The sequence below is a fragment of the Plecotus auritus genome (genome assembly GCF_963455305.1).
Source record: "Plecotus auritus genome assembly, chromosome: 8".
Classification (NCBI taxonomy): Eukaryota; Metazoa; Chordata; class Mammalia; order Chiroptera; family Vespertilionidae; genus Plecotus; species Plecotus auritus.
In genome coordinates this window covers 26,819,059-26,841,076 of record NC_137782.1, presented here as the reverse complement: position 1 = coordinate 26,841,076, position 22,018 = coordinate 26,819,059, and the positions used below count along the sequence as shown (strand labels likewise).

At 52.8% G+C, this 22,018-nt stretch overlaps 2 protein-coding genes across 16 annotated transcripts in view; one reads left to right on the top strand and one right to left on the bottom strand.

The window, feature by feature from the left end:
• ZNF335 (zinc finger protein 335) overlaps positions 1–9,867 on the top strand; it is a 20,260-nt gene extending 10,393 nt beyond the window's left edge. For 2 of the 6 annotated variants that reach the window (XM_080686392.1, XM_080686391.1), the window contains exons 14-28: positions 18–178; positions 935–1,167; positions 2,058–2,151; positions 2,260–2,369; positions 4,902–5,161; positions 6,714–6,825; positions 6,906–7,271; positions 7,940–8,082; positions 8,163–8,317; positions 8,457–8,560; positions 8,653–8,730; positions 8,930–9,013; positions 9,099–9,164; positions 9,248–9,329; positions 9,421–9,856. In XM_080686392.1, coding sequence (XP_080542518.1) covers positions 18–178; positions 935–1,167; positions 2,058–2,151; positions 2,260–2,369; positions 4,902–5,161; positions 6,714–6,825; positions 6,906–7,271; positions 7,940–8,082; positions 8,163–8,317; positions 8,457–8,560; positions 8,653–8,730; positions 8,930–9,013; positions 9,099–9,164; positions 9,248–9,329; positions 9,421–9,548 — 2,176 coding nt within the window. In that variant the 3' untranslated portion in view covers positions 9,549–9,856. Of the gene's footprint in view, positions 1–17; positions 179–934; positions 1,168–2,057; positions 2,152–2,259; positions 2,370–4,901; positions 5,162–6,713; positions 6,826–6,905; positions 7,272–7,939; positions 8,083–8,162; positions 8,318–8,456; positions 8,561–8,652; positions 8,731–8,929; positions 9,014–9,098; positions 9,165–9,247; positions 9,330–9,420 lie in introns of all 6 variants that reach the window. The other 4 variants (XM_080686394.1, XM_080686393.1, XM_080686396.1 and 1 more) reach the window with 4 other exon arrangements.
• Positions 9,750–22,018, bottom strand: PCIF1 (phosphorylated CTD interacting factor 1). Of its 10 annotated transcripts, none has more exons than XM_080686408.1 (18): positions 21,528–21,663; positions 19,353–19,634; positions 19,040–19,153; positions 17,938–18,080; positions 17,722–17,846; positions 16,503–16,640; positions 16,206–16,336; positions 15,925–16,079; positions 15,135–15,282; positions 14,958–15,041; positions 14,610–14,709; positions 13,419–13,581; positions 12,611–12,783; positions 12,378–12,464; positions 12,113–12,297; positions 11,287–11,380; positions 11,018–11,193; positions 9,750–10,932 (listed from the first exon to the last, which is right to left on the bottom strand). In XM_080686408.1, exons 4-18 carry the CDS (start codon positions 18,059–18,061, stop codon positions 10,701–10,703), a joined length of 2,115 nt encoding a protein of 704 aa, XP_080542534.1. In that variant the 5' UTR covers positions 18,062–18,080; positions 19,040–19,153; positions 19,353–19,634; positions 21,528–21,663; the 3' UTR covers positions 9,750–10,700. The 10 variants fall into 10 exon arrangements, with proteins under 10 accessions (XP_080542534.1, XP_080542530.1, XP_080542531.1 ...); XM_080686404.1 differs by having other exon boundaries at positions 19,044–19,153; XM_080686409.1 differs by having other exon boundaries at positions 10,469–10,880; positions 19,044–19,153.

Genomic DNA, 22,018 nt, shown 5'->3' with positions numbered 1-22,018 from the left:
CCTCTGACCACCCCCAGATTCAAGTGTGAGTTCTGCGAGTTTGTTTGTGAGGACAAGAAGGCGCTGCTGAACCACCAACTGTCCCATGTCAGCGACAAGCCCTTCAAATGCAGCTTTTGCCCCTATCGCACCTTCCGCGAGGACTTCCTGCTATCTCACGTGGCCGTCAAGCACACAGGTCAGGCTCGTCACCCCTCCCTGTCAGTCCTTGCCTTGCCCTGGTCCCCAGTCAGACCTCCTCCTCCTCGCCCCTGCAGCCATGTGAGCAGCTGGAGCCCCTCCATTGTAAAGGAAATCCCCTTTGCGGAGGCCACTCTAACCTCAGTGCTAGTTCCAGCTCAGCCCACTGCTCTCAGGGTTGCCCTGGGCCAGTCACTTTCCCTCTCTGAGCCTTCCTTAGCTATGAAATGGGGGACTAGAACTACAGCTTGGTGGTTATAAAAGTGAGTTCCACTTGTTCTCTGAGCCCTGTCTGTGCTGGGTGCTGGGCTAGAGATGGGTCTTAGATAGGCCCTGCCCTCAGGACATGAAGCAGCAGAAACAGCATCAGTCTGTGCTTGCCCCATGGAAGGTGTACAACGGTTGGTTTTTATTCTCCTTGGTTCCCAGCCCTCTGGCAGGCACACTAGGGAAGATTAGAGAAAGGAAGCCCAGGGGCTCCTTCACCAGATTTCTGTCTACCTGGGAGCTGGTGATTCACATGAGGAGTGTGTGATCATGTGACCTTGAAAGTAGGCACTGGCAGGAAGGCTTGAGTGCAGAGGGCCAACCAGGTTTGTTTCTGTCCTGGCTCACCACCATGGACAGCGCATGTGTTTGTCTAGCTCAGGAAGGAATCGGGGAGTTGGAGAGGTCCTTGGGGTGGTGAAGGTTTCTCTGGGAGGATGGGTGAGGGGGTGGGTAGGCACAAGCATCCACCCTCATGTGCCTACAGGGGCCAAGCCCTTTGCTTGTGAGTACTGCCACTTCAGCACGCGGCACAAGAAGAATCTGCGCCTGCACGTTCGGTGCCGACATGCAAGCAGCTTCGAGGAATGGGGGCGGCGCCACCCGGAGGAGCCCCCCTCCCGCCGTCGCCCATTCTTCTCTCTGCAGCAGATTGAAGAGCTGAAGCAGCAGCACAGTGTGGCCCCTGGACCACCCCCCAGCCCCCCAGGACCTCGCGAGGTAAGCTCAGCCAAGCAGATAACAGACAGAAAGGGCTTGGGGCATTCACCAGGATGACAGTGTGACGTCACCTCTCCCAGCATCCTCATTTGCACAATGGGTGCAACAAAGTGACCCCTGCCTCTCTGGATTGTGATAAAGTGTAGCTGAGGCATAGACATGTCAACCCTAAGCTCAGAGTAGGGGTGGCTTTCCAGTGCTAGTAATAGAGAGGGAAAATATCAGCAGCTTAATCGTGATGATAGTTTATTTTCTCGTATAAAGGAAATCCAGAGATCACTCCAGGGCTGGTGTGGTGTCTCCATGGTCAGTCATTAGGGACCAAGCTCTCTGTATTGTTTTCACAGCCCTCTTAGGAAAACCCCTTCCATCTTTGTGGTTGCCTCATGCTTCATTATAGCTGCAGGAGCTCCAGCCTTCCTAGCCACATCCTAGGCAAGATGGGGGAAGGGCAAAATGGATGTCTGCCATCTATCCACATGTCTTCCCTGTGAACTTTACCAGAAACTCCTGTTCAGCCATGTGACCACACTTTACCTAACTACAAGAGAGGCTAAGAAATACAGTCCTGTAGCTGAGTATGTAGCCTCTTCACTCCCCCAGCAAAAGATGGACCATCACAGTGTGCTGCTAGAACACGGGCTCTGGAATCAGTCTTGTGTTCAAGTCCCAATTCTGCTACTCACTAGCTGTGAGATCGTAAGCCAAATATTTCACTTCTCTGAGCCTCAGTCAGTTCATCTCTAACATGGAGCTGTTAATTTAAAAGTGGTTGTGAAGATGAAACAAGCCAACATATATAAAATGCCCGATACAAAGGAGGTGCTCAGTACATGGCACTGGAATCTGAGCTGCTCTCTCTCAGGATTGGTCCTATCCCCACCCTGCAGGTTCCCCCAGAGGGAGCACCTTTCCAGTCACCTGAGAACCCCCCATTGCTCTGTTCTGACACCCTGGGTGGCGCCACCATCATCTACCAGCAAGGTGAGCTCTGAGGAAAGGTGGGAGCCAGGGTGCTGGGCATGGGCAGGGCTCGTGCTGGAAGATGGGGAGGGTGTTGGTGCCAGTTTTATAGCCTTTTCTAAGTCTCAGGTCCCACCAACCCAGGAGCTGAGGAGTCAGCCGCCATGGCCACGCAGACAGCTTTGGATCTGCTGCTAAACATGAGTGCTCAACGGGAGCTGGGGGGTGCTGCCCTGCAGGTGAGCCACCTGGGGACCTCCTCTTCACTAGACATTGGGAAGAGAGGAGAGTGATGAAGCAGACATGCCGCACCCATGGGGAGCTCCCAGTTAGTGGGTGAGACAGATCCACTGACACCCAGTGGGCACATGCACAGGAGGGGCACCAGCTGTGCCAAGAAGGCTTCAGGAGGGCAGGGAGGTCAGAGGATCTCCCACTCCACTCTCCAGAGTCACCAGCAACCTCTGCAATGCTGAGCAGTGTTCACTGCTCCCCATGCCTTCTAGGGCCCTGTTCTCGTAGCTCTGTGGCCACCCTGTGCCTGTGGGGTCTGAACTAGCTTCCCACCTAACCTAGTGCCCTTATTCATGACCCCCTCCTACAGCCTGAGGACTCCGGGGCTTTCTCCAGCTCGAACCTCTGTCTTGTCCGTGCACCTCAAGCCCACACTCTCCCCTGAGTTCATCATCTTCTCCCTCTTTCATCCAACTTCTCAGGATCACCTTTATCCCCATCTCCTCTCTCTCTGCACCTCCTTGCACTTCTACAAGGCAGGGAGAAGTTTGTGTGCCTCCTGTCTCTCAGCCTCTTGAAAAGATGTAGAATATGTGAGATGATAAATTTCAATAACTTGGAGCAGTAACATGCTGCTAGGGGCTGGGGGACAGACAAAACTCCATGGAGGAGGGAGCCTGGTGTTGGACCTGGAAATCTTCATAGGATTTAGTTTGAGGCATTTGGGGGTGTAGAGAAGTTTTATGTTTTTATATAGTTAGGTGTATCAGTCTTTAATCATTTTTGCCTTTAGTATTCATCCCTAGAAAGGCCTCCTTCTCCCCAAGACTATATAAAATTCATTTGGACTTTTTTCTGAGGGTTTCATTTTTTACACTTAAATCTTCATTCCATTTTATTTTTGGTGTATGCAGAAAGGTAAGGAACTAACTTAATATTTTTTTCCAAAAGTTGTCCAGGGCAGTATATCAAATAATTTTTCCCAGTGGTTGGAAATGTCCCCTTTATCGTTCTCTAGATTCCCACACACGCTGACCTGTCTGCTCTTCTCGTGCCAATATAATGCATTTCTTAAATTACAAAACTATATGCTTGTAGAAAACAAAATGAACATATGTCCTACAATAAGGTGAAAGTTCTTAACTTTCCTCCCTTCCCACTGTTAGCAGGTTAATAAGCATTTCTCCAGTTTTGTCCATGTGCACACTAACAGACCTTTTGTTCCTTAAAAAATGGGATCCCACTAGTCATCTCATCAACAACCTGTCTTCTTCACTCAGCAGTGTAGGGGGCTTGGCCTGACAAGCACATACAGGTCTCCTTCTCAACGTCTCCACATCACGTCTCCACATCCTACCATCAGACAGATGTCCTAACATTTACTTCGTCATTCCTTTATTGGTTGGGTTGTTTCCAGTTTTTCATTAACTCAAGGCAGTGCTTTAGTGCACATACGTTTTCAGGTGCTCATAACCTTTTATTTAAAAAAATATATAACAAAAAACCTCCTACAAGTAGAATTGGTGGGTCTGAAGGTATAAAGCCTCACAAAAAGATATGCCAAATTATATGACCACCCCTAGAGCATGTTTCTCTATGCTCTTGCCAACACTGGGTATCATCAGTCTTTATAAATTTCTTCAATGTAATAGAAGTATACTTCATGGTCATAATTTATAATTTTGCAATCATAAATGAGATTGAACTTCTGTATGTTCATAGACCATTTTATTTCTTCTCTGACTTCTGGGTATCCTGTATCAATTTTTAAATTGTTAGTCTTTTTTATTATCCCTTTGCAAGAGCTCTGTATATAAACGAAGTCCACCTTTTATCTCTCATATGAATTTTAAATCCCAATCACACACCCCCAATTTCTTTGTTTCCTGATTTCATTTTATGATTTGTTTTGTTGTAGGTTGTAGCATATTTCTGTCATAATTAGAAAAATCTCCCTACCCCAGGATTATAAAATTATCCACATTTTTTCTTCACATATTTAGAGTTTTATTATTATATTTAGTTTTTAATCCATTTGAAGCAGACTTTGGAGTGAGACCTGAGATCACACTCTGACTTTATTTTTTCCTTAAGTGGTTTGCCACTTGTCCCTCTACCCCAAGATTTCTCAACCTTGGCACTTTGGGCCAGAATCTGGCCGCCAGATGATTCTTTGTTTCGGGGCCGTCCTGTGCATCCTGGGATGTTCAGCAGCATCCCTGCCCTCTACCTGCTAGATTCCTATTGCACCCTGCCTGCCCGCAATTGTGACAACCAAAAAATGTCTCCAGACATTGCCCAATGCCCCTGGGGGGCAGTATTGCTCGACCCTGTTCTTGTTAAGTGTAATTCCAGTAGCTGGGTGGGATCTGGAAAGGCAGGCTGTGTTTTGGTAGGAACACAAAATTGGGGTTGTGCAAATGAGTGCTGGCAGCACTGGATCTGCCCAGAGCCTGGGTGAGCTCTGAGATAGAAAAGAGCCTTGAACACTAGCTTCTTTGGCGCAGACCTGCTCAGAATGCATTGTGCTGTTGCAGGTGGCCGTGGTGAAGTCAGAGGATGCGGAAACACAGTTAGCATCCCCTGGTGGGCAGCCCTCCTCAGCAAGTGCAGCTCCACAAGTGGTAACCCTCCACGTCGCAGACCCAGGGAGCGATGTGGCAGCCGAGAGCCAGCTAGGCCCCTCTGACCTACAGCAGATCACCCTGGCACCCAGTCCATTCGGTGGGGCTGGGTACAGTGTCATCACAGCACCCCCTATGGAAGAGGGGACATCAGCTCCTGGCACACCCTACAGGTAAGGCCTGCCACCTGCAAGGACCCCTTCAGCCATTTGTAGTCATGCTGCAGGGAGTCAAGAGGACCCTGCCCATTCACACCTAGTTGGCAGGAGGTACAAATCCTAATCTATATATATATATTAAAAGCCAGCAATTGGAACACTAACGACCAGAATGACCAGTCGCTATGACCACCGGTTGCTATGACATCCACTGCAGCCAGGGAATGGGCCTGATCATGGGTGGGGCTGGCAGCCAACCTCCTGCAGCCCCTCCCCTTGGCCAGCCCTGCCCTGATCAGCCCCCCCCACACTCCAATAAGGGGCAGGGCCAGCCAGCCAACTGCGTGCGGCCTCTCCCCCACCCCTACTGGCCCCTCATCAGCCCCCCCCACCCCATTTGGGGGCAGGGCCAGCCAGTCCACCGCCCACAGCCCCTCCCTATAGCCGGCCCCACCCCCCATCAGCCCCCACCACCCCGATTGGCCTGCGGGGGGGCCCCCATCCCCTGCCGGCCCCACCCCAATTGGCCCCACACACACCAATTGGGGGCGGGGCCCATCAGCCAATTGCCCACGGCCCCTCCCCCCTGGCTGGCCCGGGCCCTGATGGGGTGGGCTGGCTTGCCAGCCAACCTCCCACCATCTCCTCCTCCCGACATGCCCCACCCCATCCACCCTGATCGCCAGCCGGACCCCACCCATACATGAATTTAGGCACTGGGCCTCTAGTACATGCATAAAGTGATTGGACCATAGGGGAGTGGTAGGGGAGTGGTATCTTTCTCAGGAGGTCAGAAGTGATCTTTTGGCCACTTAGATGTTCCAGGCACGTGATATTTGTGAACTCACCTACACCATTCTTGTGAGATCCACATTTCCCTCATTTTACAAATGAGGAAACAAGCTAAGGAGGTTAAATAACTCTCCTAAGGTCAGCCACATAGGTGAGGATTTTAGCCCTGCTCCCTTTGGTTCCGAAGTCCTTGTGCTCTTTGTTCTGAATGATTCCTGAAGGTATTTTCCAGTTTTGACCTTTGGAATGAACTCTGGCCCCTTGCTGGCATTGGAGGCCTGGCATCTGCTCTTGGCTTCCTCCACATTGAGTGAATTTGGGGCAGAATTGTTTATATCTCATCTGTTGACCAAACCCCTGGGCAATCTGAGGAAGCCCTGGATCTAAGCACCAAACTATGTAGTTGGGATGAGAGTCTGGCTAGACCTGCACCTGGGCAGTCATCTCAGCATCTGCCCTCTATTCTTGGGCTGTGGTCCCTGTCAGCCCCATGTCTCCAACTGGACCAGACTTAGGCTGGAACCCTCAGGCCATCCATCCCCCACTCCCCACCATGCCCATCAAGGGGCAGGATTACCACTTGTGAGCAAGACAATACTCTGGACACAGCACGAATGACAGAAGAGACAGTAGAGGTTCAGCTGGCAAAGGGCGGAGCCAGGATTTAATCCAGGGGTCCATCTGTGGTGCAGTCACCCCTCGTTGATGACTTTGTTGGGGTCCTCTATCCCCTCCTAGTACCCTGACTCACCTCTCCCCTCCTCTCTGCCCACAGTGAGGAGCCCCCAGGGGAGGCAGCCCAGGCTGTGGTTGTGAGTGACACCCTGAAAGAAGCTGGCACCCACTACATCATGGCAGCCGATGGGACCCAACTGCATCACATCGAGGTGAGGCTGGGTAGCTCACCACACCCCATTTCCCTTCCCATCTCTCCCTCCCTCAGTGCCTTATGCTCCCGTCTCCACAGCTGACTGCAGATGGCTCCATCTCCTTCCCAAGTTCTGATGCTCTGGCCTCTGGAGCCAAGTGGCCTCTGCTACAATGTGGGGGGCCACCCAGAGATGGCCCTGAGCCCCCATCTCCAGCCAGAACCCACCCAGTAGAAGACCCCCAGGGCTCTGCCTCCCCACCTCCGACAACTAGTAAAGCCCTGGGCCTGGTAGTGCCCCCCTCCCCACCATCTGCAGCGTCAAAGAAGTTTTCCTGCAAGATCTGTGCCGAGGCCTTCTATGGCCGAGCTGAGATGGAGAGTCACAAACGGGCCCATGCCGGGCCGAGTGCCTTCAAGTGTCCTGACTGCCCTTTCAGCGCCCGCCAATGGCCTGAGGTCCGGGTAGGTGCTGCTCCCTGTGCCTCCGTTGTCACAAACCTTGACTGACCACCCCCTTGTGCCAGCCCCCTCTAGTCAGAGATAACTCAGCAAGTTTCTCAGGTTGCTCAGTCTGGGGGGAGACCAGACATGACTGATGCCTGACAATGTCCCCAGAGTGAACCATGCACATGGCAGAGCACAGGCAAAGAACATGTCCTGTGGACTTGGGATGCTAGGAGATGTCATGGAGGAGGTGGGCCCGCATATATCATGCTTAGGGAAATTCGAGTCTTTCAGAATACGGAGGGCGCAGAGTTCAAGGGAGGTTCTGGGGCAGGTTCATGATCCAGTTTGAGGGGGGCTCCCTCCCAAAAGTCCCTTCACCCAAGGATTTCGTTTTCAGATCCAACCATACACTGAATCTTCACACTACCTCAGTAAGGGGAGCAGGGCCTGGGGCCCTAGAATGTCAGGGCTTGGAGAGATGGCTAGAGGTCCCTTTGTCCATACCTGTATACTTATGGATAAACTGAATCTGAGAGCAGGGACAGGATTTTCCCAGTGACCTAATGACAGAGCCTCTGGTTTGTACTCTACCCTGTTCCTCCCTGATCCACCTCAGAGGACAGGTTCCCTGACTGCTATCTGTCCGGACCCAGCTGATGCCCCCTACTCTGCCCCTTCCGCAGGCCCACATGGTGCAGCACTCAAGCCTGCGGCCCCACCAGTGTAGCCAGTGCAGCTTTGCCTCAAAAAACAAGAAGGACCTGCGGCGGCACATGCTGACCCACACCAACGAGAAGCCTTTTTCATGCCACCTCTGCGGGCAGCGGTGAGGCTGGGTATAGATAGGCTGGGGCTGCTGGGCATGCATGGTAGGGCCACCCCTGAGCCTTCGTCCTTCCCCTGCAGTTTTAACCGGAACGGGCACCTCAAGTTTCACATCCAGCGGCTACATAGTCCTGATGGGAGAAAGGCAGGGACCCCTACTGCCCGGGCCCCAGCTGGGACCCCCACCCAGACCATCATCCTGAACAGTGATGACGAAACACTGGCTACACTGCACAGTGAGCTGCCTCAGGGGACCCAGGGTAGACCAGGGACTTGAGCCACTGCTCTAGAGAGCACCCGTGGGCCGTGGTAGGGCCCAGGGCATTTCAGATTTTCCTGGAGCCCCTGAGTGAACACCCTCCCCTCTCTGCCCAGCTGCACTCCAGTCCAGTCATGGGGTCCTGGGCCCAGAGCAGCTACAGCAGGCACTGGGCCAGGAACACATCATCGTGGCCCAGGAGCAGACAGTGACCAATCAGGTGAGAGCCTGCACTGGGGGCCCTGCCTGCAGGTCAAGGGAAGGGGTGGGGCACATGGAGAACTGAAGCTAGAGCTGGCTTGGCTGTGGCAGGAGGAAGCCACTTACATCCAAGAGATCACCACAGCAGATGGCCAGACGGTACAGCATCTGGTGACCTCTGACAACCAGGTGAGCTACTGCTGAACACCTCAGCTGTGAGTGCCCCTCCGCCAGGCCCCACATTGGGGAGAAGCAATACTTTCCAAACCACCCTTCCCAGGATGTGTGTTTGCAACTGCCAATGGTGTCCCTGGTCCCCCTGCTGTACCTTCCTCACTGAGCTCCTGATGAGCAGGGCCCTAGCACCTGCTTCCTCTCGACCCTTCAGGTACAGTACATCATTTCTCAGGACGGAGTTCAGCACCTGCTCCCTCAGGAATATGTTGTGGTCCCAGAGGGCCATCACATCCAGGTAGGCCAGGCCTAGGGTGAGAATGGGATGTGAGGAGGATGGACAACCTCCTTCTAGGATCACCAGGTTGGCTTCCTCTCTCCAGGTGCAAGAGGGCCAGATCACACACATCCAGTACGAACAAGGAGCTCCATTCCTTCAGGAGTCCCAGGTAGGGCCCTTGGGGAACCAGATGAAGCTGGGGCATGGGCAGGACTCTTCCAAGGCCAGGTCTCATTGGCTTTTCCCCTCCAGATCCAGTATGTTCCTGTGTCCCCGAGCCAGCAGCTCGTCACACAGGCCCAGCTAGAGGCTGCAGCACACTCGGCTGTCACAGGTATGGTGTTGGACCCTGAAGACCATGGGGCCTGGGGTCCAGGCCTAGCTTCTGGGGCCTGAGCTCACCATCCTTTCCCCTCCCCTGGCAGCGGTGGCTGATGCTGCCATGGCCCAAGCCCAGGGCCTGTTTGGCACAGAGGAGACAGTGCCCGAACACATCCAACAGCTGCAACACCAGGGCATCGAGTACGACGTCATCACCCTGACCGATGACTAAGCAAGCCCCAGGGGCACAACACAGACCATGGATATTGGGGCTAGCCCTGTTGGGGGTGGAGGGAATCCACCAGGACTCACCTCCCTGCTCCATCTAGGATCTCCAGATACTGAGCAGCCAGCATCCTGTCACTCCAAGGGAGCCAGACCTGTGCTATGGGGGTTGGGGTGGGGCAGCTATGGGCACCAGCCAGGACATGCTGGGTGCCCCAGCCTGCAGGCAGGCTTTGGGAAAGAAATTTATTTTTGTTTGGATGGACCCACTGGCCTTGCTCTCAATAAAGGGACCAGAGTCCAGCCCTAGCTGGCTCACTTTGTCCACTTGCTGCTACAGCCTGAAGCAGGCAAGGACTTGGGGAGAAGGACAGGTGGAGCCTATTACAGCCACAAGTGGGGACTGAGGTGGAGGCAGCCTAGCCTGCAGTGCATCCAGCCTGGCCTCTGTAAGTACAGTGGCCCCACACAGCCCATGAGGGCCCCCAGCTTCTTCCCCTGGGCCCCAGAGGAGCAGCCTGTGATAGCTCTGAGCTATATTTCCTCCTGAACATTGACTTGAGTGTAAAACACACCTGCCCACATAGTGTGGTGGCTCCAAGGCCAGCAGGCGGCCAACTTTCTACCTGGGCAAAGCTGCCAGCCCAGCCCTCAGCCCCCCACATGGATTAGCACAGGCTCAGTTCTGGGAGTTAGGGACTTACCAGGTAGATGGTGCAGGGCTCTGGACTCCAGACCTGCTGGGCACAGGCTGAGGCCACCAGGGCCCCAGTTGTGGGGACAGCAGGGTGAGGAGTAGGACACTGGAGCCCTGGGTGGTGTGTTAAGGCCCAGGGGTCATGAGGTGAACCTGGACGTATAGGGGTATGATCCCAGAAGGCTCCAGGGTCCTCAGCTTTTTCTGCCCTCAAGACCCTCACTCGTTCTTACTGGAGGGTTTCTATATTTACTTTTACAAATGAAACAAGGTGGCACAGAAGGTGGGGAGAGGTGTGGGGCCTATTTACAGGGGACTTGAAGTTTGAGGTGGGAAGTTGGAGGGGGGGGCAGGGAGGGGGAGCCTTGGCAGAGCCATAATCTTCCTATGTCATTGGCAGCCCAAGAGCAGAGTCCCACCAGTCCAAACTAGCACCCTGGGGCTCCTCCTCCCCGCAAGATGTTAGGTGGGGTGAGACTCGCGGCTAGGGCCCTGCTCTCGGCCTGAGTCCCGGTCCTTAGCCTCCGAGGAGGATGAGGAGGAAGAGCTGGAGCCATGGCTGCGGCCTGACTGCCGGTAGGCGGTGCTCAGCTCTTGCAGCTTCTCGGCAGTTGGCCCCCACTTGGCAAAGCCAGGGTCGTTCTGCAGGAAGAGCACGGCTGTGTTGTGGACCACCTTGTAGTGCATTTCTTCCCTGCGGGCAGAGGCAGCAGCTCATGGTAGGGCTCTGCTGGCCCAGTCAACCCAGCCCTCTCCCCCTGCCCTCCCTGGAAACCCACTTCTTGCAGACGTGTTGGGACCCACTGCGGTACTCATGTTCAAAGGCGGGCAGAACCAGCTGGTGGCGTTTGAAGCGACTCTGTTCCATGCGGGTGAGCGCCGGTGTTGGGGGTTCCCGCCACTCAGGGATGAACACGATGAAGGACAGGGGCTCTGGTGAGCTCTCAAGCAGTTTCTGTGGGAGGTGGCACGGGGTGGATGTCAGAGGCTGCCCTCCAGGTGCTGGCAATCTTGCTTGCCATCCCTCACCCCAGAACAGCATACCCACCTCGAAGTGAGAGACCATGGCATCCATGAGCTCCTCGCAGAATGGAGGGTTGGCCTCAAAGGAACCACTCAGCGGGGAGAAGTCCAGGCAGGGCCTGGGGACAGAGGTGAGCATTCTAAGTCCCAGAAGGCTCCAGGTTCCTCAGCTTTCTCTGCCCTCAAGACCCTCACTCGTTCTTACTGGAAGGTTTCTATATTTACTCAGCCAGAAATAGGTGCTGCCCCCACGCTTAGGCAGCCACATTGAAGAGATGGCCCTGATGAGGCTAGAGGCCAACATTCGTCCTTAATTCATCTGGGGGCAAGATGTGGCCATATCCATTGAACATATAAGGACAGAGAGGCTCAGGTTTGATGACCCAAGTCCACCAAGCTGATTAGTGGAGGAGCTGGAGCTCAAATCCAGCTCTGACCCCACTGCCACCATAGCACATGCCATACCCAGGAATTCCCTAGCTGCTGAGCTTTCCCTGTTGCTGGCCTGGCCCTGTCTTCTTGCTGGAGACATCATCTCCTGTGTTCACCTCCCCGTTAGTCTGTAAGGCTTCTGAGCTCTATATCACCATTTCTCTTTCCTCCCAGTATTCCAAATACAGGCTAATTCGCTAAGAAACCCACAGGCTTGGTTGGGGATAGGGTGTTAATAGGCTCCCAGAGGTTCAGGGATATGTCCAAGGTCACATATCTGGTGTGGTGAAGGCAGGGACCACACCCGAGATTGCCTGACTCCAAAGCATTTAGAAAGCAGCTAACCAAGGTGGTATCTGCACTCTGGCTGACAGTTTCCCAGGCCTGGGCAGGGGGGCCCAGTAGTCCCTGGCTCTCACCCGCGGGAGCCAAAATAGCCATCTGTGTCAGGGAAGGCAGAGCAGTACTGGCGGAAGTAGCAGTTGAGGGGTGATGCAAAACACTCAAAGCTGACACTGAAGAGTCGGTGGAGGGCCTCGAAGACGTGTACTGGCAGCGATCCCTGTAGGCCTGTCCCCTCGTAGAGGCCTACGCCAAACATCATCTGCAGAGTGGCCACAGTCAGCATCTGGTGCTCAGCCTCCCCCTCCAGAGGAGCCCTCCCCTGCTGCCCCAGGCCTATACCTGGTACCGACGGAGAAGACACCAGACTCGGGGCAGGAACTTCTCAAAGGCAGAGTCATCAATGCAGCTATAGCGGTAAAGGAGCCACTGTGGGACAGAAAGCAGTGGGTTTCAATTCAGCGCAGGTGCCTCCCTTGTCACTGGCCTCTTGCTGAGGACTCTGGGTCAAAAGAGATCCAGCCCTCCCTTCTCCCACCTGTGGAGACCTGCCTCCCCCTTCCCTCCGCTCTTACCAGCTTACTGAAGTAGTTGCGGCTGACCTTGACCATCTCTCCCTTATACCGGATGCAGACCACATTATTCTCTATGTGCATCTCTACATTAGGCATGGGGGGCGCAGACACAGCTAGCCGTACTGGGTAGCAGTATACCAAGCGGGGCTCCACCTCTGGGGCCTCCACCTCCTCTGTGGATGGGGAGAACAGTGAGGGGCCACCCTGGACAACCTGTGTCCACTGTGCCAGGGGCTTCCCACCTCATCCCAGTGACCAAGGGAGGTACATCCCACCCCACAGAGGAGTAAGTGCAGCTCTGACGGTTCAGTAACAAAGGACACGGCCAGGTGATTAGTAGGGACAAGCACTGGTGGCCTGTCATTGTGCCATGCCTTGGGGCCTAGCAGGCAAGCAGGCTCAGATGCCATGCAGAAGTAGAAATGCATCACCCTCATCACAATAGTTACAATACCTCACTGAGAGGTCTTTTGGGGCCAACCACTTTAACTTACCACTGAATCCTCACATGATCCCATTGGCCAGCTATCATACTCAATTTGAGAAAACAGGCTTACAGAGTTTGAACAAAGGTCCAACTAACTAGTTAGCCCCTGCCTGTCTTTCCCACCTTCTCTCATTACTTCGCCGTTTTCTAGAAGGGTGCTGAGAACCCTGGCCAAAGAACACAGCAGGTCGTGTCCCAGACCCTGCTGGGAGGAATGAGCCACCCCAAACCAGTCTATGCCTTGAGGCTGTCTCACTTGTCCCTTCAATCAGGGCCTAGGATAGAGCTGATGGATACAGTCCCTTCCACCTGGCTTCCTACCTGGGATGTTGTTTTCCTTGAGGATGGCAAGGTGCTTCTCTCGGATCCGTTTGACATAATCCAGGGAGATGTGGTAGATCTTACTGCAGATGCCTTCCACGGAGTCCTTGGCCGCAGCTGAGACATGGGGGCCACACTGTTTGCGCAGATGTTCCAGGCGATCCTGGAGGAGACAGGGCTCTAGTAAGCTGGCAGGCAGGGGAGGGCTGCTGGATTGCAGCCGTCCTCATTTAGAAATAGGCTGTGCTACTTATTAGCTGTGTCATTAGGTCTCTGAATCTTATGTCTCACTGTTAAGGATACATGAAATACCTAGCAAGGCAGTTGGAATATTAAATATGGTCATTCCTGCTAAGGGCTTAACAAGCCCTTGATATATAGTAAGTGTCCAATAAATGCCATAATTTAATGTTGGGGTTACACTGTGCCAGATCCCATGATTCTTGGTAGGGAAACAGACAATTGGGCATAGTCCCCGTTTACAAAGCATTTGTAGTCTATTGGGGAGAAAGAACATTACAAAATGGGATCCTTCCTTGATCATTGTAGATTTGAAATTTGAGCTTTTAATAACTTGCAAGAATAATTATGGGCATTTGTAATTTTGCTGAGTCACACATGTGAAAGTCGGATGAGTGAAAATGAGTCATTCTGGCTATTGAGCACACACCTACCTTTGTCAATCTCTACGTGTCAAGTACACAGTTACTATCGTGAAGTGCGAAACCTTGTCTCTTGTGAAAAATAGTCCTGAAAAGAGAGCCCATTGCTAGTGCTGATGAATTAAAGCAGAGATGGGTTTGGGCCAGAAAAAAAAGTTTTGGACACATTAAAGTAGGGAGTTGAATTGAATCTTGTGGTAGCTCTTAAATATATGAACACACACATCCAAGAAAAGACAGTTTGTCAGTCTGTTTCCAAAAGACGTTGATTGTTCATTAAGTTGAAAAGGCAGCTACGGATGGTAGCCAAGCACAGAATTCCATTAAGAATCTTAATGGAAATGTTCTTTGGGAAAAAGCCAGGAGCCTAGACAAACATTTCCATTCACATGAGTTTGGGAACTGATGAGTGTCAAAGGTCTGCTGAGCACGTCGTTGTGAGGCCCTGCCCAGCCTGGGCAGGCAGAGTGGGCTTCTGGGAGGAAGTGGCCACAGAGCCTTTCCATTGACCTTACCCAGGGCCACTCACCATGTAGTCCTCCTTGGAGGCTGAGTGGTCCTTCCGCAGCCAGCTGAAGGTGTCCTCCACGTTCCACTTGACCACCTTCCTGCTGTCAGGGGATGCACTCCTGCCAGAGGCACATGGGGGACCAGCGGTTAAGTGTCTGCTCTAACCTCCTTACTCCTCCCATCCCACTTCCACTGGCATTTAGCCATCAAATCCTAGATTTACATCACAGCCTTTCTTTTGCCTTTGGGAGCTAACCCCACTTCTGCCACCAAAAGCAATGACAGCACTGTTGAGTGTGAGCCAATGGCCTGTGAAACCAGCCCCTCATCACAGACCCATCCTGCTGGGGGCAGGAGAGAGCCAAACCTGGACTCGATGAGCCGCCTGGCCGCCTCTGCATATTTAAAAAGCAGGCGCTTGGCTTCTTCCCGGAACTTGATTCGGGATAACCTAGATTAGAGAGTGGACAGGGTTAGAGCCCTTCTATACAGAACTGGGCACAAACTAAATAGCCCTGGGTCATCCTCAGCTGTGGGGCTATACCTGATGGGAATGTCATTCATGATTTCACGAAACATGGAAGGCGACACAACTGGCTCACAGTTGCTTGGCAACATGGGGTCAGAGCCTTTGTCCACGACCTTGCGTTCCAGCATCCAGCGGTTGAAAGATTCCCGAGGGGGCTCAATGCCTGCAGAACAAGAAGACTGATGATGGTCTGAATTCAGGAGGCATTGTGTGGGCATTGGAGATGCAACAGGAAATAAGACATGACTGCTGTTGTCAGAGGCTTCCATTCTAAGCAACATCTGACAATCACTAGTTCTTTAAAGCATGTTACATAAGGTAAGAAAGGGAGGGGGATTTCTATATTTCAGCAAACTTAAGCAGATTTATTTACTAATTAAAACTACCATTTATTGTGCACTTTCCATTCCACTTACTCCTTGTAGTAATCCTATGAGGTAGTTACTCTTTTTATGCGCTTTTACAGATACATAAAAAGGCTCTGAACAGTGCCTGGCAAATAGTAAGCATTCTGAAAGCATTAATAATTGTTTGTTTTGTTACTGACCTCAGCCACCCTTTATGTAGGCACTGTTATTGTCCCTATCTTACAGATGACGGAACCCAAGTGCAGAGAGGCTAAGTGATGAGCCCAAGGTCACAGAACCAGCACTTAGTGGAACTGGGACTCCAACAGGTCTGTCCCCCTACAGCGCATGCTCAACCACTGGGCTCCAGAGTGCCATCCCCAAGCCCAACTGGCCAACCCCTGCTCCTGCTAAGGGTGGATGAAAACAAAGGAGGCCAAGGCCCAGGAGACAGTTACCTTCTCGCTGCTGGCACAGCTCCCGGTAGTGCTGCCGAAGCTTCAGGATGAGCTGGGAGCGGAGCAGCTCCACCTCAGGATGCGGGGGCAGCACCTCCGAAGGGCCCCGGTGCTTGATGACAGCGTTGGTCTGGATATCTAGATCCCAGTACACCCTTGGGGGATGGAGAGGAGCAATGAGGAAAGTAGAGAAAAGAGAGGAGGTGCACCCTGCCCGTCACCACAACCTCAGTCCCAGGCACCAACAATGCGTGTCCCCAAGCCAATCAACAGGGACTCACTCAGTGGGTCGGAGGAGAGCTGCCTGCTGTTTATCTTCAGGGGATGTTCCCCAAATCTTCAGAGTTGGGGTTCCTGGGATGTTGGGGGAACTGGGCACCGATGGACCTGTGGGTGTCACAGGGATTTCGATCTGGAGCAAAAGAGTCAAAGGCATCAAGTTAGAAGCGTTGGCCGATGGCTCCAGCGCTGTGTACACTGGGGAGCTGTGCACTGGGCTCCCCTCCTGACTAACCTGACAATGCCCAGCCCTTGCAGGGAACCTGCTAGCTGCCTACCAGGAAGCTGCAGACACTCACCTTGGGCTTCTTCACACCATTGCCGCTTGGCTGCTCTTCTGAGAGCTGCCGCTTTCGGGACTTGTTCTCAGCTGGAGGGGTTTCCACCAAGCTTGAGTCTTGGGGCAGTGGGGTCGCATTCAGCCCCAAAGGGTCCGACTGGAGGAGGGAGACCAGCAGAGTTGCAACCAGAGCCAGCAGCTTAGGAGTCCCAGTACTGCAGAATCCTGATGGCCCCCCACCCCCTGCTCCTACTCCTCAGAGAAGAACAGGGGGCTGGGATGCAGAACACTGGGTACTACTCCTGCCTGCTACTTGCAACTGTGTGACCTTGGGAGTTACTTCCCTTCCTAATTCCCTCACCTTCAAAATGGCCATGATACCTCACCACGGAGATGATGATTAAACAAGTCAATGAATATGACCAGCTTAATGTGACATCTGGCATGAGGTCAGCACTCAACATGTGTCTTCCTTAAGAACCAAAATGAAAGTCAGGAATGAAGGGCAAATTCAAGAAATGCTTATTTTTTAAAAAGCAAGGCCCTGTGATGGAACTCCTTTGGTGACAGAATATGCAAGCGATGGTGGGCAGTGGGGCCCTGAAATCACATCAGGTACAAATCCTGCTCTGCCTCTTATTGGCTGTGAGGTCTTGGGCCAGTCATTTCGCCTCTCTGAGCCTCAATGTCTTCATCTGCAAAATGGGAATGCCAAGTGGCTTGACTGTTTCTAAGAAAAGAAATACTGCCCATACCTCCCTTACCACAATGACATCCAAGTTCCCAGAATGTGCCCTCCCCTTACCACTTTCCCTTAACCAACCTTCTTATCTTAACCACTAATTCAGAGACGCATTCAGAAAACCCCACCCCACCCCCAGACCCAGTCAGGATCCCTGATGCACTCTAACATCCTCCTTCACAAAAGTGCCACGTTGTAATCCTAGTAGTCCCCTCCAGTAGATCCCTGAGTTCAAGGGCAGGACCATGTCTTTCTTGTTCACACTGCATCCCAAGCACAGTGCCCAACATGTAGTACAAGTTCAGTATCACACTATTCTAGTCTGTTTATATGCCAGTCTCCCTATATGAGTCTAGGTTCCATGAGATGGGCACTGTGTCTGTTTTGTTGTCATAGTACCCCCAGAACTAGGCACATAATAGTGTTCAGGGTACATTTGGGGAAGATCCAGATTTCAAAGGCTGCTGTGAGACCCGCACCCGAGGCTGGAACTTACAATAACGTCATGCTGGCCCAGCACAGGCATCTCCCATAGAGACTGGTTGGTGAATCTGTTAAAGTAGTAGGGCCGGTTCTCCCTCCTGCTCCAGCACTTCTCCCAGCCCGCATGTACCAACTCCTCTGCAAACAAGCATGGAACCCAGCCTGGGTCAGGGCTCCTCCTGGGGCACCCTTCTGACCCCGCCACCCTGCCACTGCCCCTTGCCAGTACCTGGGAGGTCCTGTACCAGGCGGATGGGCTTTGGAGAAGAGGGCTGGCTCTGATTGGAGGTGCCTGGGGAATGACTCAGCAAGGATGCTTCCTCCCGGGGGCTGCCGTGATTCTCATTGGCCATCTCAGCACCCACACCGGACCTGCCACACAGAGGACCAAAGGGTGTCAGGGCCATCAGGACATGGAGGTCACTTCCACCCACCACCCATCAATTACAACCTAGAGGGCCCCAGTGACCACCTGCAGATGTGGAGAAATCAGTCCCGTCCTGTCCTGGAGGGACAGCATGGTGCCATTGCAGCCCTGGAATCTAAGCTGTGGTTTCCTCAACTGTAAAATGGGTGTACTCCCATTGCTCCTTTTGCCTGAAATATGCTTTCCCCAATTCTCTGCCTGGCTTGCCACTAGGTTCTCATCCTCCAGGAAGCCTTCCTTGACTCTTCCCTCCCCAAGCAAGGCAGTCAGAGCCCTTCCTCAGGGCTATAAACATCTACATTGTAGCACTCAAGAGTCTGTGGTCTTTGAGCTGGGTTTTTCTCTCCATTAAACTGTTAGAACTCCCAGGACTGGGAATTGGGTCCAGTTTAGCTCTCTCCAGAGTGCTCAGCAGGGTACCTGTACCCAGCAGGAGGTCTATTTATACTGAAAATATTTACAAAGCATCAAGTGACAAGACAGAGCAGGGTCTATCTTTGAGAAGCTATTCCCACAAGAAGGAACTGTAACTCCTCTTTCCTGCTCCTATCCAGTAAAATCTAATTGGCACAAAGCACACCCCAGAAGGGACATGACATCTAAATAGATGCCTCATTTTACACTACAGGGTGGGAAGCAGGAAGCAATCTGTTGCTAAAAGAACCAGTGGAACTGAGAAGGAATGTTGAATTCAGTCCTTCATAATCTCCAGGTGAAATTTTATTTAAATACCAGGAAGGAGGTCAGCTCCTTCAGATGTGTATTACCTACTAACCCCACCCAAAATATACCCAACACATGTCTCAATGAACAAAGTAGTTCCCAACCTGGCCAACTGTGACCAGACTGGTGATCCTAATGGTGTTTTCAATATGTCACAATACCCCAAAGAAATCAAACATACCCACCAAAAGACCACAAAGGCACATTTAAACATCAGTTATCTTTGCTTGCTGAAATTTTATCAATTCACTGTGGTCACACTGATTATCTCATGCTGATCAGAAGCTCTGATTGGCTGTTGACAACATCATAGGAATCATTGGGACATTGATTTTATTGTACACTCAGTCGGAGACATCTTTTGTTAATTTGGAAAGGGAAAAGTGAATGGTTGTTTCATTGGTACAGTTTGGCAAATAAAAAACGCAGGAAGCAAAAGGACATCCATACAACAAAAAGGGGCCATGATAACAAAAAGGTTTGGAATCACTGACCAAGGGGAGAAAAAGCTGTAGTTGCCTTGGTTCTCTGCGGAAGAGGGGTTCCTGGTGCCTTGGGGCTGAGCCCACAGGTCTCAAGGCTGAACGAGTTCCCTCTTTTCTCACCCTCCAAGGTCTGCAATACTAGCATGAGAGGATTTTCTTCTCTGGCCGGGTGGACCCCGAGTCACAGGGTCCCACAGAGGCAGGGAAGAGGCCTGCAGAAAGGCTCAGCACGTGGGTGGGCTGGTCAGCAGTGGAGTGAACGGGGGCCCAGGGAATTCCTTGCATCAGCAACTGCAGAGCAAATAGAAGAAAATAGTCACAGACCTGTGAAACACTGCAGAGCAGGGACAACAACAAGATGGGCAAATTAGAAGCTTCCAGGACAGGGTAGGACACACTGTGGGGGAGCTGGGGACTCAGGGAATAAAAACGGTACTTCTCAAGCTTCCCAACCTAACAGGTTCACCCTCTTAGACATGCAGTCTATAGTCGCATAGAGCTCCGTGTTGATGAGGGCCCTGGGCCTAATTTAATGTTCTACTTTCACTGTCTTAAAATATTTAAATTTTTAGCAAGGGGCCCACATTTTCATTTTGCACACTGGACCCTTCAAATTGCCCTGCCAACTGAAGTATCCCTAAGACAAGAGAAAAGTGAACAACCATACATATCACAGATTGAGGGCAAGTTCAAAGCCACCCACACTTCTTTGAACTAAGTCTTTAACGAGCACACACATATGCAAATGCATTATATAACAGTGTGTTCATCTTTATTGAAAACTATTTTCCCCAAGAAACACTGTGTGATATTGATGCACCAGTTAGATTAGCTATGCGGAGGCGGCACAGCAGCACAGCTTAATGAAGCCAAATGGGGACACTGCAGTGTTTCCAAAACCGGCTATGCATAAGAACCAGGTGGCTTGTAAAAAAAAAAAAAAAATCAGATTCCTGTCCCTCACTCCATCCATCTCAGGAGTCAGAAATGGGGAGGGGAGGTACACAGAATTTGTGTGTGTTTTTTAAATGAACATGAGGAGTGGGACTGAGAGAGATGGGATGACCAACCTTTTTGCTTTATACCATTTCAAATCTTTAGCAATTTTTTACAATTAAATTTTTTTTTAATTTCACAGCTGATTTGGAAGCAGCAGGTCATTTATCAAAGTACCAGTGGGCCCCGACCGGCATGGCTCAGTAGTTGAGCACACACCTATGAGCCAGGAGGTCACAGTTGGATTCCTGGTTAGGGCACATGCCTGGGTTTCGAGCTCCATCGTGCAGGAGGCAGCCAATCAATGATTCTCTCTCATCATTGATCTTACTATCTATCACTCTTCCTTCCTCTCTCAAAGCAATAAAAAAAAAATTTTTTTTTTAAGTACCAGCTGGGGTTGGGCAGACCCAAGTTCCAGAACCTTCTGCTACTTTCCGATTTATAAACCGCACTCAATCTCTATGGTCTCTATGCCTAGAGTCTAGCATATTTACAGCCTCAGTAAAAGACAATTACTATTATTAAGATGGCGTTTTTATTGATTCTGTAGCTCGCTGGTCGCCAGCATACCGCAGTTTGACAGCCAAGCAGTTTAAGGATAAACTGTATCTGCGCAACCAACCAAAGAAACCCACCAGAACATAGGGTCCATTCCAGGATTGGAGAAAGATGGGGGGCGGGATCATCTCAGTAATACACCAATCAGAATCCTCCAGCCCAGTAGGGCGGGGTCAAAGGACTTGCAAAGTGCGCGGGTGCGGGGGCGCGCGAAGGAGGGGCGACCCCCAGCGCGCGCACACCTTCCCCTCTCCCCCCACCCCAGCGGGGGCGGGCTGTTTGGCGCGCGCGCGCCGGCCCATCTCCCGGGCTCCGCCCCCCGCCCCGCCGCGCGCTCCCGCCCCCGGGCTGAGGCGACTCAGAGTCGGAGCCCGACACAAAGGCGGCGGCGGCGGCAGCAGCGGAGGGGCCTTAGAGGCCGCTCCGCCAGCGCTCTCCGGGCCCACCTCCCTCACCCAGGCCACCGGCCCGGCCGCCCACCCTCAGGCCTAAGATGGCGGCGGCGGCAGAGACGAAGCAAGCGGTGGCCCCGAGTGAAAAGCGTCGGAGAGGCCACCACCGTCCGGCTTCGGACTCACGGATCCTGGCACGGCTCGCAGCGGTACCATGGCTTTCTGGCGCTCTTACCTGCCCGAAGCGGACTCGACGGGATGCGGCTATCCGTTCTGCTCGGCCGCCGGTTTTGCCGCCTCCGCCTCTCCCTCCCCAGCGCCGCTCCCGCCATCTTGTGTCCCGGGCCGGGACTCCGCGCTGCGCATGCGCTGGTACCGCCTCTGAGGGACCTCGCCGCTCCCTGCCGCCATCTTGAGTGTGGCAGGACAGTCCGGGTCCTCAAACCCCGCTTCTTTTCGGCCCCCTCCTCTGCCTCCCGTTTTTCCCTGCTTTTCCATGCGGGTCTGAGGAGGGGGAGGCAGCTTTGCGGGCCCTGGGATGTGGATAGAGGAAGGAACGAACTCACAAGCACGCTCCCTGACTCAGTTTCCCACGCGGGCACGCCCGCTGAGCGGAAGGACCCGGGTGGGCGGTGCGCCAGGGGGGATCGGATTGAGTGTGCGCACCAGGGGGCGCGGGCGGGTTTGAAACCAACTGAGGCCCGGCTCAGACGCCGGCCCGAGGGC